Here is a 21445-nt window from a genome sequence, read left to right on the forward strand (position 1 = left end):
GGGAGGTTGAGCAGCTGTAGTCAACCAGCTGTGGGGGTGCATGGAGCACTCCTGCAACTGGACGCCCTGTCAACTGATGGGGTTCCCAACTGTGGAGGCACAGGCTACACATGCAAATTAAAGCTGGGTAGAAACCAGCTATAAAGTTACTACACATTTTCCATCAGTAATTATATAACTGGTTGGACCTTTTTAAGGCACCATAGTTAATTTGCACATGTAGTTGGTCTAAATTAATTGCACAATTAACCAGGTAATTGTGTAATACCTGGTTGAATCAGCTATTAGATAAAAGCACCAAAAAGCCCTGCTGAAATGTCCAATCTATACAGGCGCTGCAGAGCCAGGTCGATCTAATGTGCTACTTCTTCCAGTAAAGCTCTGGGGAGGTTTGTTTTTTGGTTTTTTTTGCGGGGGGCGGGGTTAACATCTGTAAGTAGCCCTAGAGTCCTAGATAGAACATGGTAAGGAAACGACTCTATGTTTAAGCACTCTCATAGCAAAAAATCATACAGGCATACCCTGTCCCTGAGTTTCATTTTACTATAAGTAGGTATTATGGAAGTGTGACAGGTTCAGGCGATCTGACTGGTATCTGATACCCCCTAGTGGTCAGATCTGCCTTTCTATGCTCCTCAACCTCCTATTACCTCCTGTCTCTTGCCCGCCATGATTTGATCTTATGGTAAGCTGCCTCCAGAGGCTGGGGTAGCCTTTTCTTGGGTGCCATTCCTCTGCGTATAGCCCTCAGTGCTTCTCTGCCCCAAATTCCACAGGGTGGATTTCCCCTTTAAGGCAGCCCCAATTGTGCCTTAGGAGCAATAATTGTGACCTACAGCCACCCCTATAGGCATGCCCGTGCCTTGAATATGTCAGTCAGTGTTTGGAGGGAGGGGCCCTTGGCCCTGATTCTACACTTGTCCCCTCAAACCTTCAAACTTTGTTGGGGCTTCTGCCTTCCTGGCTTCAGCCCTTTTACTCTCACTGGGCCCCCTAACCCAAGGTCCACTGTCCTGGACCTCAGCTTCTGGGCCCCAGCCCTATCTTGTACACGTATGTTTTTGGGCCTCTGGCCCCTGCCTCATGCTTCTGGGCCCTGGGCCTCTGGGAACTCTCTCCTGGGCATCTCTCAGGGATCCCCTGTGGCCTCCAAACCACCCCCATAGCCACAATCTGGTCCTCTAGTCCTAAACAAACTCCAGTAAAACAGAAATATGAGCAAATTGCATCCTCAAAGTTCATTCCCTCTCTGAACAATACCCTACCATAAGCTATACGTCCCAGTGATAGGCTCACCCTCATTCCCTTGGTTAGCTTGGGTGTCCATGGACCTGGTTTCTGCTGTCAGCTTCCCCAGAGAGCTCCTCTCCCTGCAGCATACAGGGTCTGACAGCCTGCTCTAGCTCAAGCCCTGGTCTTATATGCCTTGAAGCCCCACCCCCTTCTGTCATGTGGCTTTTTCCAGCCACACACTGGAGTTTCCCCTTTTAGTTAAGGGCCAGCCTGTGCTCCTGTTGCCACAGCCCCACACAGCCAGCTTAGCCTGCTGCACTGTTTTCAATAACAGGAAGCCCCTGGCTGCCTGTTACAGGAAGCCATTCCACTAAAATATTAGCCTAAGGAACACTCTTAAATTGATCCTGTACTACAGTAGTCAAATTATCATATTTATTTAAAAACAAGGTACAGCTTGCTGTAAAGAATTAATATACAGCCAGTAGTCCTTATTTGGAAGGAAGGTTTTTCTTTGTATTTTTGTTTTTATATTACCATTTTTAGGAACAGCAGTAAAGAAAACCCTGGTTGCCTAATTCTGGTTACCACTATTACTCCTTTGTTCTGTATTAAGAAAGGGGCAGGGAAAAACACCTGAAAATCTATGCCTTAGGTGCCCTCTACAGATGCAGGTAAAGGTGCAATTGGATCTAATAAGTGATCCATACAACCACATACATGGTAGGAGGCATGACTGTGGAATCACACATTAGATCCAATTGTACTTTATTCCTAGTGTGGGGGGGGGGGAGCATGATCCTGTGTTCCCCTGCATCTGCAAGAAGCAGACTCCCGTAGGTGGGAGCCCCCTTTGTTGATGGGGCTCCCAGATGCAGGGACTATGCATAGCTGGGATCATGAATCCCAACATCTGATGGAGGCTTTTGTTCCTGGCTGTGTCCCATGTGCAGCTGGGATCAAGAGCCCCCATCAAGTGTGGGGAGTCTCAGGCCTGGCTGTCCATGGTATGCAGCCAGGACCAAGAAGCCCATCAGCTGTGGGACTCTCAGCCCTCACAGACATGGGGCAGTGGGGACTGCAGTCTCCTACCTGTGGGGGTGCCCATGGCTGGGAGATTGCAATGGCTGGGAGATCACAGCAGCTGCGTTCTCCCTACCACAGACTACTTACACGTACAGATTAAAGCTGGATAGAAACCAGCTATAAAGTTATTACAGATTTTTAAGTAATTTCATAGCTGGTTGGACCTTTTTAATGTGCAAATGTAGCTAATCTAAATTTGTTGTGCAAGTAACAAGTTAATTGCACAATAGTTATAATGTGTAGAGGGGGCCTCACTGTAATAGAAGGTTAATTGTATTTCTATCCAGAAGCTTTGTCTATAGTTGATTCATGTGGAATAAATCTAAGCACAAGTCAAGAGAAATAGCAGGAAAGGCTTTTCCTTTCCCCTCTCTAAATCCTGGTTTGGAAAAAGCTATATTTCTAAAAACCAAAAATGTTAGCATAGATATTAATTACTTAGACCTCCCACCCCACATGGAAATCTTCCTAAATTAATTTAACTATTTTCCCAATTTATCTGTTGCCTGGTTGCAGAAGTATTTTTGGTTCATTAAAACCATAGTACAAATGCTTCAATTTTAATTCATGGGAACCAACAGCAATTTACTTTGTGCATTCAAGGGTCATGGAAAAATTCTAAAGAATGTTATAGATTTGAACAGAAATGTAGGTGGGGTTCATAAAAAAATCTATGGAACATGAAAGAAATTACAATGTTTGTTTTAACACTGTTTACAGAACACTGCTGCAGGCACATCATTCTTTTTAGCAATCTGGAATAGTTCAGGTGTTTTTTCTAGAAAAACTATAATTTTCTGTTAAATTTAACCCATTTCCACAAGCAGGGAGACTTGGAAACTTTCTTCTCTACATCTTCATCAATGTCAATGTCAAAAATGCAGAGCCACCTGGTTTCATTATGCTCCACTTCCTTTCACAGCTTGATTCTTTATTTGAGAACATAACTCAGACAACAATAGACTCACATCCTGATTGGACATTTCCCAGTATGGCCTCTCTCCATAGGACATCACCTCCCAGAGAACAATCCCATAGCTCCATGCATCACTTGCTGACGTGAATTTGCGGTATGCAATGGCTTCTGGCGATGTCCATCGAATTGGAATCTTTCCCCCCTAGAAGCAAAAGGAAAAAAAAATCAAAAAAATCTTGACCTAGTGTATAACGAGTATAACTGCATAGGATTAATACTTTTTAATGAAGCCATATGTTTATCAGTACATTGCTTCAGTAAATAACTAACATTACCAAAAGCTATTGCCAGTTTTCATGGAAGTGTGTCTGCATGTCCTACTCACAGTGGTTTTTGCAGCAAACATTGAATGATATTGTATCACAACATTGTCCAGATGGTCTGCATATCTGCACATTTTCTCTTTATAAATTATATAGATATATTTTTATTGACACATTAATATTAAGGGTTTGAGGAGCCTGGTGCCCTCTGCTTCACTCTTGGGTGGAGATATGAGGCAGCATGGTTTCCCTAACACTGGTCCTTCACATAAAGTCCATGGCAACCATATGCAAGTAAGTGAAGTTAGAGCAGCTCCAAGACTGCTCTGTCAGGATGAGGGCCAGGACAGAACAACCCACAGGGCCAAGAGTCCACAACTTCAGCTCAGTTGTACAAGGAGAGGCTGGACTTAAACATTTCTAAAGTCAGAAGAGCACATCATTAAATGATTTAAACTTGGAAAAGAATAAAAACTAGTTACAATTAGTACATGTAGCTGGGGAAACAGCTCTCTCTGATTAAGGCCACTGTTTTTGCCATAACTCAAATCAGCAAAACACACGCAAGTAGCCTCAGGCCGCAATGGGAGAATTAGAGGGAAGAGACAATCACTTTCCATTGGCGCCAGTGTTTACAACATTTGCAAGTCTCTGATTTGAGGGTCATGCACGAAAGAACCAGGTCCCTAAAACATGGCAAGACAAAACTTTTTGACTTCAGATGACTTAAAAAAGAATGTAATTAAATGCAGAATGTAGTGACTGTTTAAAGTTGTTTCCAGCTCCAGGGATATACAATCTATGCAGCTCTGGGTTAAGCTTCAGCTCAGACTTCAGATTAAACTGTATTTATTTTAAGCACTTCTCTACCTTCTGTTTACAGCAGCACTTGAGTGCTTCACAATCTTCAACACACTTATCCTCACAAAATCCCCATGAGGGTTGGGGTCCTACTATCTCTATTTAACAGATGGGGAACTGAAGAACAGAGGGTAAGTCAATGTGGTACAGTTCAGGGCATACAGTTGCTCTAGACAAGCTAGCATGTATTCTAGAAGCAACATATCCATCTTAGGGGGGATGAACTACCCTTTCCAGGAGGACTAATTTGCTCAGGCAGAGCAACAAATTAACATAACTACATTGCTTCCAGTACTAGAGAGAGCATAAGTACAGCTAACTCAGGTGTCTTTGCCTGGCACTGTACTGTGCACACAAATATACCCCAAGAGATTAAAGTTATGTATGCAAAGCAAAGAGACATACGTAACCCAGTTTCAAGAGAGCTAGTTTGTCTTATGACCAGGGATCCTGGTTTTCTCCAATTTAAAAAAATCCCCAATTTTTGGTTAAAAATAAAGTAACCCCAAATCCACATTTTTCTGTTATTGTATGTATAGTGTGTTAGGGTAACAATATTTGGATTTTGGGAAGACCTGGATTTGCAGCTGAGACAAGGCTTTAATCTGGGTCTCAGCAAAAGCTGCTGACCACAAGGCAGAATGATGTATTAAAATAACCTTGCAAGTGCTTAGGTAAGTTGTTTTCTAACAATGGGACAGTGTATAGAATGTATGGTGTAAGAAGAACAAGATGCAGCCCACCAACTATCGTCAGGAGATAAAGCAGAAGCAAAACCTTGGAGAGGCTGCTGAAGTCAGCAAGAAACCAGAAAGAACTAGCAAGTGACTGGGAGAAGCTGAGTGAATGGCCTTATGCATGTGCTCTTACCAGAGAGGCATGTAAATGAATGAAATGCATAGGTAATTCCATGTTAATGAAGTAAGCAGTAAACAGAGACAGAGCTTGAGATGGGAGGAGAAATGGGTGGAACCAAAGGAGAGTGAGGGTGGAGTGAATGTTAATGAGTATAAACCAAGGTGCATAAAATGTGAAAGAACTAATGTTCAGGGCAGGTCCCCAGTTCGTTGTTTTTTTGGGACCTGGCCTGAAGCTGTCTCCATTCTGAATAGAGCTGTTGTGAGCAATGTGTGCTCATGTTTGCTCCCTGCTTGCTCTGGCTAATGTATAACAGGATCCATGAACAATCGTAGTCGTTGGGCACTGCATGGAGTTGGGGTCTAACATAGTGGTATTTCACTTAAATCATGGAAAAATGTGTATTTGGAGTTACTTTTTTTTTTTTTTTTTTTAACTGAAAATTGGGGAAGTTTTAATTCAGAGAAAACCAGGATCCCAACAGTGAACCATCAGCAGCATGGATTGAAGCATTGGCTAGTAGTTTCATAGTTTCTAGGGTCAGAAGGGACCTGAGCAGATCATCTAGTCCGACCCCCTGCCATGGCAGGAAAGGGTACTGGGGTCAAACGACCCCAGCAAGATGTTCATCTAACCTCCTCTTAAACACCCCCCAGGGTAGGAGCCTGCACCACTTCTCTTGGAAGTTGGTTCCAGACCCTAGCTGCCCTGACTGTGAAGTAGCGCCTCCTGATATCTAACCTAAACCTACCCTCTGCCAGCTTGTGACCATTATTCCTGGTCACTCCTGGCGGTGCACGGGGGAACAGGGACTCCCCCAATGCCTGCTGATCCCCCCTGACTAGTTTATAACAGGCCACAAGATCTCCCCTCAGCCTTCTCTTTTGGAGGCTGAACAGGTTCAGGTCCCGTAGCCTCTCCTCATAGGGCCTGCCCTGCTGCCCCCTGATCGTTCGAGTGGCCCTCCTCTGGACCCTCTCCATGCTGTTGACATCCCTCTTGAAGTGCGGCGCCCAGAACTGGACGCAGTACTCCAGGTGCAGCCTGACCAGTGCCGCATAGAGGGAGAGGATCACCTCTTTGGACCTGCTCGAGATGCATCTGTGGATGCATGACAAGGTGCGGTTGGCCTTCCTGACTGCCTCCCCACACTGCCGGCCCATGTTCATCTTGGAGTCAATGATGACCCCCAGATCCTTTTCTGCCTCCGTGCTGACAAGAGGGGAGTTCCCTAACCTGTAGGTATGGTGCCAGTTGTTCCTCCCAAGGTGCATCACCTTGCACTTGTCTGTGTTGAAACCCATCCTATTCTCATCCGCCCACCCTTGTAACCTGTCTAAGTCTGATTGTAGCCTGTCGCATCCTTCCAATGTGCCCACATCCCCCGATATCTTAGTGTCATCAGCAAATCTGAACAGGGTGCTCAAATATCTACCCAAAGTGCTTGGCTGATTTGTACAGCCTGTACGGAAGCCTACTGTTACTCTAGGTAGATTACAGCTAGCACTTATATAACTTATTGTGCTACAATTATATCTCCCAATTGCAATTAATTAATTAATTGGTGAAGAGGACTGAGCCTAGTCCCCCTGAGTCACAAGTATCACCTGATTCCGCAGAGTATGTGTTTTTATATTTAGACTAATTCTCATCTCACACACAACCCTCAACTGTGACTGGGGTCAGTCCCTACGCAGCTTCCTCATGAAGAGGATTTGAAGTATCGTCAATTTAATCCATGTCAAAAGCCAGACCGAGCCCTTAGTCTCTGGGTACAGCCAAATGAGGCAATGATGAACAGGGGCAAGAACTTACTGTACAATCAGGTGCTCCAAAGTAAATGCCCATGTGACCATTCTCATCACATGGTAAGTCAAAGTGAAACAAAAAGTAGCTTAGTCCCATTTCATTGAGGGCTAAGGTCTTCCAGTTAAACTTTTGCTTACTGCTGAGTAAGAGTGGGCACACAAGGCATTTATATACATGCTCTGGGAGTTGGGGGAGAGAGAAGGGGACATTTTAATTAGAGCAGTTTCAAGAGCTGCTCTAAATAAAGTGCCTGGAGCATCATGTGTCTCAGCGTCCCTGTATTGAAAAATGATGGTGGGGGCACTTTAACTAAAGCTTCTCAAATGAACTTTAGTTAAAGCAACCCCACTGCCATTTTTTCAGCATTGGGATACTGATAGATGTGACGCTGCAGTCTGCTCCAATGCGCTGTAATTACAGCATGTTGGAGCAGGCTCAGTGCATGTGTATAGGTGCCCACAGACAATTACTTCAGAGCAGCTCAAACACGTTAACTCCTGAACCTCTGTTAATTGCTACTGTTTGTTTTTCCAGTCTCTCACTCTCTCTCACCTTACAGCCCAAAAGATGTCCTCCAACTCAGAAAAATCAAAATGCTTTTGGCTCAAATATACAAGTTTTTCTACTGCTTGCATTGTGGATATATTTGAATGCCACACTAATAAGAATACATGTATCCTTTCTGGGAAACATTGCTATTTTCACTTTATAGATGCTTACGGTTGCAGGATGAGTCTCCTGGCATAGCCTCACTGAGTGCTAGTGTCTTAACCAGAAAATCCTCCTTCTTTTAGAATAGTGAAGATTAAATAAATGAATTCCACTACTCTTATTACATTAAATATTTTTGTTTGTACTTTGTACAGTCTGCATATAGCAACCTCTGATGGATCTGATCTCTGAGAAAAAAATGAAAACACCAAAGTAAGATCTACCAGTATATTGTAAAACTAAGAAAATCAACTTTAAAAAAATACAACTTCACACTGAAAACACACTGAAAAAGCTTGTAATGCTATTTGATCCACATATACTGACTAAGAAATTGATAAGGCTTGTAAAAAGACAGGAAGATTCAAATATGAGCTCTGACAGTGCGAAGGGGAAGTGAGTTCAAGAAGCAAGATCTTTGCACCGAGTACACCCAACCTTCAAAACCACAAACCCAAGGAATATTTGTTACATGCCCCAGTTGATCTTAACTGTTGGGATAAAATTGCCTGTATGCTACCTGGGACTTAAAACTAAAAAGGACTTTTAAAGATCAAAAAGAACCCCTTGAACTACATCTGGAAATGAATTTGCAGCTCTTAGAGCCTCTGGTGCACAGATGGAACATGTTGCCAGTGTGGCGCACAGATGAGTACATTGGCAGCAGAATTCTGCATTGGATGATTTGGTCCTATGGGTAAAAAAATCCAGCTAGGAGCAAGTGATGCAGGAACAGATAACAGTAAAGTCTGATTGGAAAAGAAGCGTTACAATGTCCTATCCAAGTGAAGATGAGCTGCTGCTGCTTTTAAAACAATGGAATCTACACTGTGAACCTCTGCAACAAAAGCTAATGAAATCCTCACAAACAGTCACAGCATTTTTGCTGATTCCTCAGGTTGTATCCCAAACCATTACCACAGGGAACACTATAGCCCCTGGCAGATGTTACACATGTTAATTATGCCATAAAAAACAACAGGGCTACCCATGCAGCTGATCTATGGTGCCAAACCAGTCACAAATGTATTCCACAAAATATGTAGAACATATTTGTAGCTTGTTTCTATGGTGCCATAAACTGAATGTGTAACTTGTCCCCATCCTGATGTGGACAGTAAGCTAATTGTCAGCATCGGCACTGGGATGGGGGCTGATTTGTTCCCTTATGCCAAAAATGTGCTTCTGAGGGAGTGGGTTGCAATGTTCCCTGGTAGGAGAACAGCTGAGGGGCTCTCCTCACCATGCAATTGGTGACTCCTGTGCTCAGCAGCCTTTCTAGTCCCCTGCCACAGGCAGTAAGGCATATCATTTTAAAATGCTGAGTGGTAAGGAGTTGTAGGGAATTGGATTGCAGGAGCAGTTTTTAGGTATCCTAAAAATACCTGGATACCTAAAAACTGTGCATTTTCCTCATACCCCAGGGCTGTCTGGGGCCAAGGTCAACAATTAGCTGACTGTCATCCCTGCCCTGGACAGTCCCAGGTCTTGAACCCACATATGGGGCTGAGGACCCAGCTTTCAATTTTCTGGTGCAGGAAGAGCCTTGGATCATGGTCCCGGGCTCCTGCTGTGCCAGTAAGTAGAAAGGACATGATTGGGATCTAATCTCTGATCCTAAAATTGAGCATGTTACCATGCATGTGTGGCATGGCAGATAGCATGATTGCTGGGACTGGGGATCAAATCTCATTGTATAATTAAATGAATGTGTGCCAAGGGCCTAGGTGATCACACCTTATTGATTCCAAAGAAACAGAGATAAAGAACTGAGTATCATCAGCAAACATAGGCTGTCTCCTGTTCCCCCTTAATACCTTCATTTACAACACTGCCTTTTTTCAGACTCAAGGCACCCCACACTAACTTTTCTGAATTTAGCAATACTTTGGTTCAACAAGAAATTTATCACAGCATGGTTTTTTTTTACTGTAGAAACCTAGCCAGCAATTCTTCTGTTACTAAAAACTCAGAAAGAACTCAACAGGGCAGTCTGCTTTTGCTACTATGAATTTCTATTTGAAATATCTGGGTTGATCTTGTGAATCACATGTAGCTGTCCGCACACCCAACAGTGCTAATATTTGTGGCACCCTTTGAAGTATCTTGCATCACCCTGGTTAAGAATACTGATTGAACAGATTGAAGAGGATTGGCAAAGCATATCCCAAGAATATACTACATGACAGAGCCCATAAGGTGAATGAGTGCACTCTTACTCTCTGGGTTGTCTCTAAGGGAGAGGAATGGAGCTAGTGAAGAACAATTCTAGCTCTTCTACCAGGCTATTCAGACAGAGGCACCACCTTGTGGTTAAAGGTACTATGATTTACTGGGCAGATCTAACAGAATTACCCTAGCCATTTCTGTCTTTTCTTATCTGTGGGTGTGCCTACACATGCATTTAATCCAGGATCAGTTTACTCATGAGTAAATTACATATAAGTAAATGGTCCTAGGCAGGTGTCTACATATTCAGGGAAGTAGGAGCAGATCTTCTGCTAATGGCAGCAAACTGGTCCTGCTTCCTGGGGTCCTGCAATGGGCGTCTGCCACCATCAGGGGGAGCTCTAGGCTCCCCCCAGGTGCCAGCCCAGGAATTGGCAGGGAGCACCAGGCCAGGAGACAGTTGTCTCCTGGCTGGGGCTGGGACATTACAACCTGCCCCTGACGGCTGTGCCGGAGCGGGGACAACGTCTCTTTGCCCCAGCAGCATGGAGCTCCTGGCCCAGCCTTCCCAATCAGAAGCAGGGAACTTGGAAAGAGCTGCAGGGAAAGGGCAGGTCCCAGCCCCTGCCCTGATCTGCCAGTGGGGCAGCTAACAGCTAGCTCACTGCTAGCTGCCCCACCGGCAGATTGAGATAGGGGGCTGGGACCTATCCCATACCTGCAGGTAGGAAGCCTGTTCCCCTCTCAGATCCCTGAGCATGGTCCTGAGTAGGGAACAGGTTGGGGGGGGGGGACACAAATTGCTCCCCACCCAGCTCTGTGCTTACAGAGATGAGTGGGGAAAAGTCTTCCCAGCCCCCGCCAGCAGGGTACTCGCAGTGCCAACTCTACAACCATGGAGCTGGCACTGGGTGATAAGGGTCTCCCAACCCCCCACTCCTTGATTATGATGGCAAAGTGGGGCCTGGGAGTTGAGAATCTCCCATCCCCCACTCTCCAATCACAATCTTGGAGCGGGAGGCTTGGAGCTCCCAACTGCTGAGGCAGGTGGACATAGTCCCCACTCAGGCTCTGGTGGCAGAGGCAGACCTGGAAGCAGGCAGCTCCTGGAGGCAGGGAGTAAATCTCCCACCCCCTGATGGCCAGCTGACCAGGAGCAGATTTACTCTCAGTCAGGCATCTACCCAAATGCTACTGCACCGTTACTAATTGAAATTAAATTTCCTAGTTGCACTTGCAGGTAGCAAATTTACTTATGATTAGTGAGGTTTACTTGGCAGTAAGCAGGTGCATGTGTGGACGCACATGCTTGCTGTGCAGAAAACTATGCTACTGCATAGTAAAATGTCTTATGTAGACAAACCCTGTATGAATAAGTTTGGATTTCAAGGATCTTAAAATATATTGTGCATCTACATGAGATGCTTTACTGTGCTGTAGAGCAATTACTGCGCAGTAAGTGTCTGCGTCTACATGTGCAGATACTAACTGTGCAATAATTTACTCTAATTGCAGTTAAGTTTGTTACCTACAAACGCAACTAGCTAATTTTCTCAAAATTACTTACTTTGCAGTAGCACACATGTAGTTGGCTGACTGGAAGCAAATCTGCTCCCAGTCAGCCGGGCAGCAGGGTTTGGGAGATTGCTCCCTGCCCCTGGGAGCTGCCTGCTGCTGGGGCAAATGCTGTCACCAGAGCCCAGGTGCGAACAATGTCCCTCTGCCCCAGCAGAAGGGAGCTTCCCAGGCCCTGCTCCACAGTTATGGGGTGGGGGCTGGGAGATCCTTATATGCCAGCCTGAGCCCTGCAATTGCAGAACCTGGGCTAGGAGATCCTTCTCTCCCACCACCAGCTTCATGGTCACAGGGCCAGTGCTGGGAGATCCTTATCTCCCAGCACAAGCCCCATGATTGGGACATTGCTCCCTGCCCCCAGGAGCTACCTAGTGAGGCCTGGGTGGGGGACAATGCTCCCTTGCCCCAGAAGCAGGGAGCAGCCAGACCTTACTCCATGATTGCAGGCCTTGGGCTGCAAGATTCTTATCTTCCAGTGCTGGCCCCATGGCTGTGGAGCTGATGCTGGGAGAGAAGGATCTCCCAACCTTGGCCCTGAGATCATGGAGCAGGGGCTGGGAGCTCCCTCCTTCTGGGGCAGAGGGGACAGTGTCCCACTTGGGATCCAGTGGCAGAACCCATTCCTGCAGCAGGCAGCTCCTGGGGGCAGGGAGCAATTTCCCAGCCCCACTACCCCGCCAGGAGACAGCAGTCTCTTAGCCCCTGGGCTAGCACCCAAGGGAAGCTTAGAGCTTCCCCTGGCTGCTGTGGGGACCAGTTGAAGGGCCACAGGGAGCAGGAGATGTCTGCTCCTAGGAGCAGCAAATCTGCTCCTGCATCTCTGCACGTGTAGATATGTGCCCAGGAGAGTTTATTTTTGAGTAGTTTAAGAGTAGTTTACTCGAGAGTAGACTGCTTCTGGATTATTTGCACATATAAGGGTATGTGGAAGCCCACTGAGTATAAGAATATTTCTTTTATACCAGGTATTTAATGTAACGTTATGTTTACCTGAGGGTAATAAATAATATTATTTTTCTTACAAGCAAGAAATGTCCTACTGTTTTAAAGATCATATTGGTTGAGAGCCTTCAGGCTGCTGTTTTCCAAAAGTTTTAATTCCCTGACTGAATGTGGAGCTTACATTCTGGTCATGGCCAGTATTTAATAAAGATCCAAGAGTAAAGGGGCACTAAAATGGCTGGAAAAGATTGAGAAGAACGTGTGTCTGTGTATGAGAGAAAGGATGCCAAGGAGAGACTTTTTAACAACAAAATGGAAGGAAGAAAGTTTGCAGTCTCAATTCTTTGTGACCCTAAGTGACTTCTATCCAGGTGTCTATAGTTTCTGGATGGACTTGCTTCCCATTTGTCAGCAGAGCTTTTGAAAAAGTTCTAAAGTGTCTGCACAGCCTGATAGAAAGGAAAAGGAACATACTTGTATATGTAAATATGCAGATATGTGTGTCCTAGGATCATGGGAAATAAAGGTGAAGTATAATGTATAACAGCTTTGGTTCAAGTGCAAAACCAAGGCCATTCTGACTGGCTTTTATAAGCAGTTATTGCCAGATGTGAAGTGTCAAACACAAAAAGTTGTCTGTGATTAGAAGCCAAGCACTTTACATATGGAAGGAAAATGCAGTTTGCTAAAAGATCTTCTCTGCTATCATCTTAAAGGAAAAAGTCCTTATCTAATTAATAATACAAAACGTGGGATCGTTTTCAAATGTTTACAAATAAATTTATTGTAAAATGGCTTTAAATGGAGTAAAACAACCAAAGTCCCTTGGCTATTTTTCGGCATAGTGTTTGCTTGGATTTTTATGAAGAATATAAATATAAAAGAGCACTTATTTCTCTCTCCTGTTTCAACCTGTTTCTCTATGTAATATTCAAGGACCTTATCTATAGACTGGGGATGACTTCCTGACTCCATTGAGCTTGAAAGGGGTTTTGAAGTTGACTTAAGTGAAGCCAATATTTTACTCTGGGGTCTTAGTACATTACAGCTATTTCTCAGAATAGAGTAACAACACAATCCTACTATAAAACCAAGATTCTTGCAAGCCATCCGTGTCCCCCTGCTCTCTCCTTTCCATGTGTCTGACAGGTTGGCTAAGGGGAGCACAGGCATCTAACAAGGAGCACAAGTCTACATAATTTTAAGTGAACAAGGACATTTGCAATAAACCAGGTCAGACAAGGACCAATAACACTACAAAGCAGAATATTTCAGCTCTGCACTGTATGGAAACGATTACTCAAAAAATCCATGAAGTATACACCAGGATGTTCTGGCATTAATTTCAAGTCAAAAGCAACTTTGCTTTTTTTCAGTTTTCACTGGAGAACTAAAGGAGAATGCGCTGAAGAATCCATTTTTTAAAAGTAGTAAGAAAACAGAATTAACCCCCCCCAAAAGATTATTCAAAATATTTAAAGTTCAACATTTTGAGAGCATTAAGGCATCTTATGTATAAGCTTTTAGAAGTTATATTTATAAATAACACATATGAGTCTCTGGAATGCTCATCAAAATATTTCTGTTAGTGGAGAAATGAAGACTGTGGTGAACAAGAGGGAAAACCAAGGCTAGCACTGAGCTATTCTAGATATTTTAGATGAAGGAATCAATTAATATTGGGCAGCCCCTGTTTACAGAACTATTATTTTGCCATTCTGCAACCTGCTCTGACACATGAAAGTCGATGACTGTGCCCACTCTAAAGTTAAAAAGAGAGCTTTTTGACCTGATCGTTATAAATAATATAAGTAAATAAAAACGAGCAACACACTTATGGTAAAGAATTTTTAAATGAATGAACATTTTTGCACTGAAAATTAAGCATCATCTTGAGTACAAGTTTCATATTTTTGAAACAGCAGTCAAGGGCAAATATGATGATCCAGTGAATCACAGCACAATGAATTTGGAGTTTCTATTCACAAATACCTTTTCTGGAACAAAAAGAAACTACACAATTTACTTCGATTTTTAAAAAAAAGCCAGTTTGGGAATTCAAAGAAACTACTTGCTAATCACTTCTCCCAGTCCCTTTTAAGAAATGTTCATCTTAGTTGAACATTTTACATGTACCAGTATTTCATATCTGGTTACCTTTTATGATTTATCCATAGCAAAGATGTTACGCAACTTTTGGTTAACCACTTAACAAAACTAAATCAAACATTTTCTATTAGACCATGAATCATAAAATGGCATTTGCAAGTATACACAATTCTCTGGAGAGCCTTTACTATTACCAGATTTTTTTTTGAATTACAATTCATGTAATTACAAATATGACAAGCAAAGAAAGGACAGATTGATTCCCTATGCACTGCTCATGTTTCTTCAGACTCATGTCTCACAGATGGAGCACTACACTATATTATAATATACTGTTCTTTAGGGAGGCAGTGTAGTCTAATGGATATGGTGTTAAACTGGGACTGAAGTGATCTCAGTTCTATTTCTGCCTTTGCCCCACATCTCTTGAGTACCTTAGGCTAATCATTTCACCTCTCTGTGCCTTAGTTTCCCCAGCTGTAAAATGGGGGTGCTGATACCTCTTTTTTCAGGTGCTCTGAGATCTGCTAATGAAAAATGCTATGCAAGAGCCAGCTGCTGTTAAAGTTATACTATACACTTTGAGCACATCATGAAATGTGGGAATGCAGCGTCATGCATCCCAAAATTCCTGCCTTCTCATCAACCATCCTGAGTTGAAACACAGGCTAATGCTGTTGGGATTCTTTAAAAGTTGAGAGCATCAGTGAAAACTGGAACATGGAGTACCAAACTGAGAAAAGAAGCCACCATAGGCAGAACCCTATTTGGCACTTATGCATAGTTGGTGATCTTGTTCCACACAGTGTGGATGCATGAGTGTGCAAGTAACTACAGAGCATGCATAAGCAGGTAGGTCCATAAGTCTCAAAATTATGTAGGTCCATAGGTCTCAAAATTGTGGCCAGGCAAAAGTAAGGAGAGCCATTCATGTTTCAACCCACTAGCTGAGCTGGCTAAGGAAATGGGAGGTCAGGTTCTAGTCCTCACCACCTGGGGGGTAGGGGAGAGGGGGGCAGGTTGAACTTGTATCTCTCTGACTTACTACCACAGTGCTGTAGAAAAAAACTGTGATCATGTTTATTTGCCAAAAGAAATTTTGGGATTTACACTTGCCTGCATATACAGAGCCATGCACAATGCACCTGCTCTGCCATGATCAGTAGCTGTGTGGGTGCTTATACATGTAGTATAGGATTGAAAGCCAGGTAAAAATGACATAAAACAGCATTTACAGGGTTGGGTAACTGCCGTGTGGGTAAAGTGACACAGGATTTTGCCTTATCTCTGTCTACAAAAATGGTCCTGCCAGAAAGAACATATGATGATGTTAAGGACCTGTCAAATGTTGTCAAGACAAGAAGCACAACACAGTGCCACTGAGTGTTTGAGTCACAGAAGCATTTCCACCTGTTTGTACATTTGTATATATGTATCTTGATTTTAAAATTGGGTGACACTTATATAGCTTTCTTCCTGTTATATAGGCTTCTCACTTCTCCCTGATATGTCAGCAAAAATTGGGTAGTATTTCACGGATAGAAATAAAAAAAGCCCCCTAGAAGCAACATAATCCAAAAACACCATGCACTCTTCTTTTAATGATAGCTCTAGCCACAAACAAAGCCATAGGATTACTAATAGACTAATTAAATCATATGAAAAAGACATTTAAATCATTAGCTCAGCTAATATAAATTCCTGTTGACTATGGAAAATAGGAAATGGATCACATAATGCTACAAACCAAAGCAGCATACATGCTGTATGACCACCTACTTTGTAATTAAAACATGGTCTCTTATTTCCTAAAACTTACTCTTCATTTTTCCTGTTTCCTTAGTTTACTAAGGGCACATCTACATGTCACCCTATGTCACCATGGTGATCGACTATGTCACTGTACAGCATGCTGTGGCAAATGTAGCAATCACGTGAGTCTGCACATGATTGGCAGCTGCTTTGCCATAGTGATGCACTCCCCTGTTTTACCACACCGTACTGCACTGTGTGCGGCTTTAAGGCAAGGTTGTGACAAAAGCTAACCATGTGCCACATGCAGTGTGGTAGGGGTGATTACTGCACTGTGCATTAGTACTTTCAAAAGGTAGTGCTAAAGCTAAAGGACTTACAAAAGAAATCAAAACTGCCTCGCACATCCAAGGGAGGAACAATATACAAACTAAGATCCTCCTAAACATTTTCTAAATCAGTCAAAAACAACCCCTTAGGGTTATGTTCCCTGAGAAAGCCTATGCTACATACAGAAGATATTACTAAAACTATGTTGAATATTTGAAGGTATCAAGAAAAAAAAAAAATTGTTCTGTGCCTTCAATTAAAGGATAAGGGAATTTTCTTTCTAAGGGAGGACTACAAGTAGGGAGATGACGGTAACACCAGAGATAAAAGAACTTAACTGCAGCAAGTCAGCAGCCTAGACCAGTTAGGCCTAAGAGGTGCTCTTGTGCACTGGAATAAGAGAATAAGTAGAAACTATTTTCCCCTCCTATAGATGGAGCTATGATTCCTACTGTATCTTTTAAACATCACTTGGTCAAAAGCAAACATTGCCTTCAACTTATGTCTAGTGAGTCTAAGATCCTTACACACACAAGCTGTTTCTAGACCTGTATATAGCTCAGCTTACTATTCGGATTTATATTCAATTACAAGGCAATGGTAACATGTACCTAATTAGGGGGCCAGGAACAAAATGAATGCATTTAGAAGAACTTGGCAGCAAAACATGGGGCAGACTCTTGACCCTTACATTTTGGGATCACATTACAGAAGTGCCAGTGTGTACTGGGCACAGGGACCAGTGTTGTACTGTACTGGATGATTATTAGGCCTGTGCGAGTCAGCAGCGATCTGATCCAGCTTTGGATCCGGCCATGATCTGATCCGGAGCTCCGGACCTGGTTTCCGCCTCAGTCTGGCCGAAGCGGCTTTGAAGCTTTGGAGCCGCCTCTATGATCCGGCCATAGGACATAATGGGGAATCAATGAAATATCTATAACTTTGTTTTTTGTTCGATTTGAATTAAACTTGCAGGGATGGTAGCCTCTGCAGAGAGCATGAGAACTGCCTAGTTTCAAGAAGATCATTGCAGGGGTTTGGGGGGGAACTGCCTCTCAAGCTGTGGACAAGCAAAACTCGTGCCATGGGTGACCCTGTGTGCGTTCAGGCACAGTGGGGTGGCAGCAGCAGGGGTGGTGGCCCCTGCTGTGACGCCTGCCAGCTGTGGAGATCGGTGCAGGGGGGCTCTGGGGCCCTGCACCCCCGGCTGCTGACAGATACAACTCCTGCCAAGCCTGTGTCTGTCCTGGGGCAGTTGATCGTCTGTGTTGAGTCTTTCCTCTCCTTAGCCCGGTTGAGTAGGTGCTAATTGATGCTGGTTATGTAGTCCCAGGTCCTGTGCATTGAGCTGGTCCCCGAGTCCCTGGTTCCTGAGTGAATCATGATTGATGGATTGGTAACTGGGAGCACAGCAGCTCAGCAGCCAGGCCTGCAGCAGTGTCTCCCCCCACCCCACCAAGCCAGACACAGTCAGTCCCACAAGCACCCAGGGCACCAGTTTTGCTCATTTGCAGCTTGAGGGGCAGTTCACCCCAAACCCCTGCACTCACCTCCTTGAAACTTGGCAAGCTTTGTGGCCTCAGCAAGAGCTACCACCCCTGCAGTTTTCACCCTGCCTAGATGTGACATGAGTTTTGCTTTTAAGAATTTGGGGTGCTGTTCCCCTAAACCCCCGCACCGATCTTCTTGAAACTTGGCAGGCTTCATGTTCTCTGCAGAGTCTACCACCCCTGAAAATGTCATCCAAATCAGACAAAAAACAACAAAGTTATAGATACGTTATTGTTTTCCCCATTATACCCTACGGCCAGATCTCTGAGGCAGCTCCGAACCGCTCTGGGAAGCCGAACAGGGCAGCGCTGCGACCCGGATGCACTGCTTCAGACCCCGAGGCATCCAAAGCTTCTCCGGATCCAAAGCTCTGTCCAAAGCCTCACACAGCTCTAATGATCATCAGTACAGGAGCCATCCGATTGGTACAGGGAAGAATAATTTGAAGAGGTCTGAAGAGTCTTAATAGACTGAAGAATACGATCCCTCTTGTGCACTAACGGACTTTCAAACCAACTCCATGAATTAAAAGTCCTCCTGAATGGCAGGTGATAATCTGGACCAATGATCTGTAGGTGTTCAAGGGAGAATGGAAGATAAACTTTTCTTGCCTCAGTTTTTTTTTGCTCCTACACTATGACTTCAGAGAAAGAGAGACAAATACTTAACTGGACAGCACTTTTCATTTAGATATCAGGCACATTACTGTTGGACTTAACTATGCATTGAAGTGGTCTAAGGTATTGAGTACATAAGTACCATGCCCTAGAGAAGTATAATTTCTTACTTAAATAAGTGAGGTGGATATAAATTACTTAGTACTATGTGATTATCCCAGGTTCTAGCCAGATGCACATCTCAAATGTTAAACAAGTTCATTTAAGAAAATTTCATTTGACCTGACAATAATATCTGACATGTGCATGGCCCTGAAAGTAAAACCAGTTTCCATGCACAAAATATAGATACTTACAGTATATGCATGGTGGCAGAGGCTCAATTAAAAAAACAACAACAGCAGCAAAACATACAACAGGTCTGATTCACTCATTAGTTTTCACTGGTGGAAGCTGAAAGAACATAGGTTGAGGGCTTGTGATGGCAGTGTGGCAGGATCTACAATCCTGCTCAGGGATACAAGACCCCCTGTTGACCCAGCCAGTTCGCAGTGAAACTCCGATCAGCGTGCCTGATGCCCTATAATACATTCACACAAATTGGTGATCTTTGTATCATGTTTCAGAGGATTTGGACAATAGCATATGTATCATAGGATTTACTTATAAAGCCTGTGCAATTATACATGGGTTTTTCCAGGGACTGGTTCTATTCAATATTTTCATTAACAACTTGGATGACCAAAGAGGGGGTGCACCTATAAACAGTGGATTTTGCCAAGCCAGGAGGGGCTGTAGCAGGTGAAGCTGAGGATTAGCATAGGGTACTCTAGCATAGGTACATAACCTATGCTAGAGTACCCTATGCTAGAGTACCACATCCTGTTTTGGACTTTCACCCTTAATGAAGACATGGACAAATGAGAGAATCCAGAAGAGAATAACTAAAATGTGACCTATGGAAAAAGGCTGAAAGAATTAGGTTTGCTTAGCTGAAAAGAGAAGACTGAGGAAAGAGAAATATCTTCAAATATGTAAAAAAAAACTGTTTTAAAGAGAATACTAATAATTTGTTCTTCGTATCCACATTACATAGGACAAGAAGTAATTGGTTTAATCTGTAGGCAAAGTAGATTTAGGTTAGATTTTAAGAACTTTTTGGGTGAATTTGTCAGTGAATTCCTTGGACAGGTTATTTAGGAAGGCTGTGAAAACTTTTTTAGTGAGGGTTTTCAAGAGCAAGTTAGACAAACATCTGTCAAGGATAGTCTTGGCATACTTGATCCTGTTTCAGTACAAAGATGGATCTGATGATCTCTCAAAGTCCCTTACAGCTGAACATATCTATGATGTTGCTAAAGAACATCTGAGGGTAAGGAACTCAGAATAGCAAAAGCATCCACAAAATCAGCACAGGCACAGAGGGTAGAAACAGATGTCACCCTGACGTCTCATTTGTGCCACCCTAAAATATTTAAGGTGACACAAATGCTAAGCAAAAAGCCACTGACACCCTTTTTCATGCTACATAAAGGGAAAATTAGTGGTGTGACAAAAGGTGATGATAGACCCTGCTAATTTATTGTGGTAGATGTCTATTACTTCTGTGGTGAAAGAGTATAAGCAGCCTGAGCTGCTTGCACTCTGCTGCCACCCAGAGCAAGTGGTTTGGGGCCTTGAGACCTCCTCAAGCCTGGGAGCACCTGCCTGCTTTCCTTGCTTACAGAGAGGTATCCTGAGAAATCTTGGGGTGCCTCTCCATAAGCAAGGAAGTCAGATTGTTACAGACTGGGTCTGGCTGGGCAGGGAAAGCAGGGACATCACACAGTTCCTTGTCCTGTGCCTTCAAGGGTAGGACAAGGGGTGACATGCTTGGCATGATGAAATGGATCGGCTGTGCTGTAACACTGTCGCACAGCTGATCAGGTTCATTTGGAGACATCTGTTTCTAGCCAGTGTCTGTCCAGGCAGTCATCATGGGACTGGGGCCTGAACTATTACTGCTTGAGAACATCGCAGTGTAGCACACTTTATTCACTACTTTAAAGTGAATGGTTTGACATAAGGTCACAGTTTTGTTATTTAAGGAAAAATACGGCCTAATTGCTACTGCTCTGTGTAGCTGGTACATGCATTAAATGATGCTGTTATTTTTTCTTCTGTTTGCTTATCAGGGACTTGGTGCCAGTTAAATGTTTTAGGGTGGACCGTCCTGTAGACAGTGTTTTTATTTCATTAAATTAAAAGCAGCAGTAGCATAAACTTTCTTGTTTTTTGTCAATGGACCTCAATTTCATTTCAGAAAAGACTCAGGGGTAAAATGTTCAGAAAAAATGATGGTCTCTGGACTGCTCTAAAAACTTCTTCTCCTATTCAACATTTTCCAAATGCAGAAATGTGATGGTCCCCCCAGCTGCTGCTACCAAAATCTCTGTGCTTGAGAGCAACAAAAGGAATGCCATCCAAATGTCCTCACTGTCACACACTTCATTTTTTTGTTAACTAAGTAACTTTCCTGCTTCTGGCAGAATTTTTCTCTTGCCATTTTTAAGTGGGTCTTAGGGTTCCCCATTTATCCTTTGCTTGAAATACAATGCGGCCTA

The 21445-nt window shown here is 43.6% G+C and overlaps 1 protein-coding gene across 2 annotated transcripts in view; it reads right to left on the minus strand.

Annotated features, from left to right (window-relative positions):
* EPHA3 (EPH receptor A3) overlaps nt 1-21445 on the minus strand; it is a 366545-nt gene that overhangs the window by 38488 nt on the left and 306612 nt on the right. For both annotated transcript variants that reach the window (XM_090057555.1, XM_090057547.1), the window contains exon 14: nt 3288-3437. In XM_090057555.1, coding sequence (XP_089913681.1) covers nt 3288-3437 — 150 coding nt within the window. The remainder of the gene's footprint in view (nt 1-3287; nt 3438-21445) is intronic.

The sequence above is a fragment of the Crocodylus siamensis genome, chromosome 1, assembly GCF_052110815.1.
Source record: "Crocodylus siamensis isolate JL-2025a chromosome 1, ASM5211081v1, whole genome shotgun sequence".
NCBI classification, from domain to species: Eukaryota; Metazoa; Chordata; order Crocodylia; family Crocodylidae; genus Crocodylus; species Crocodylus siamensis.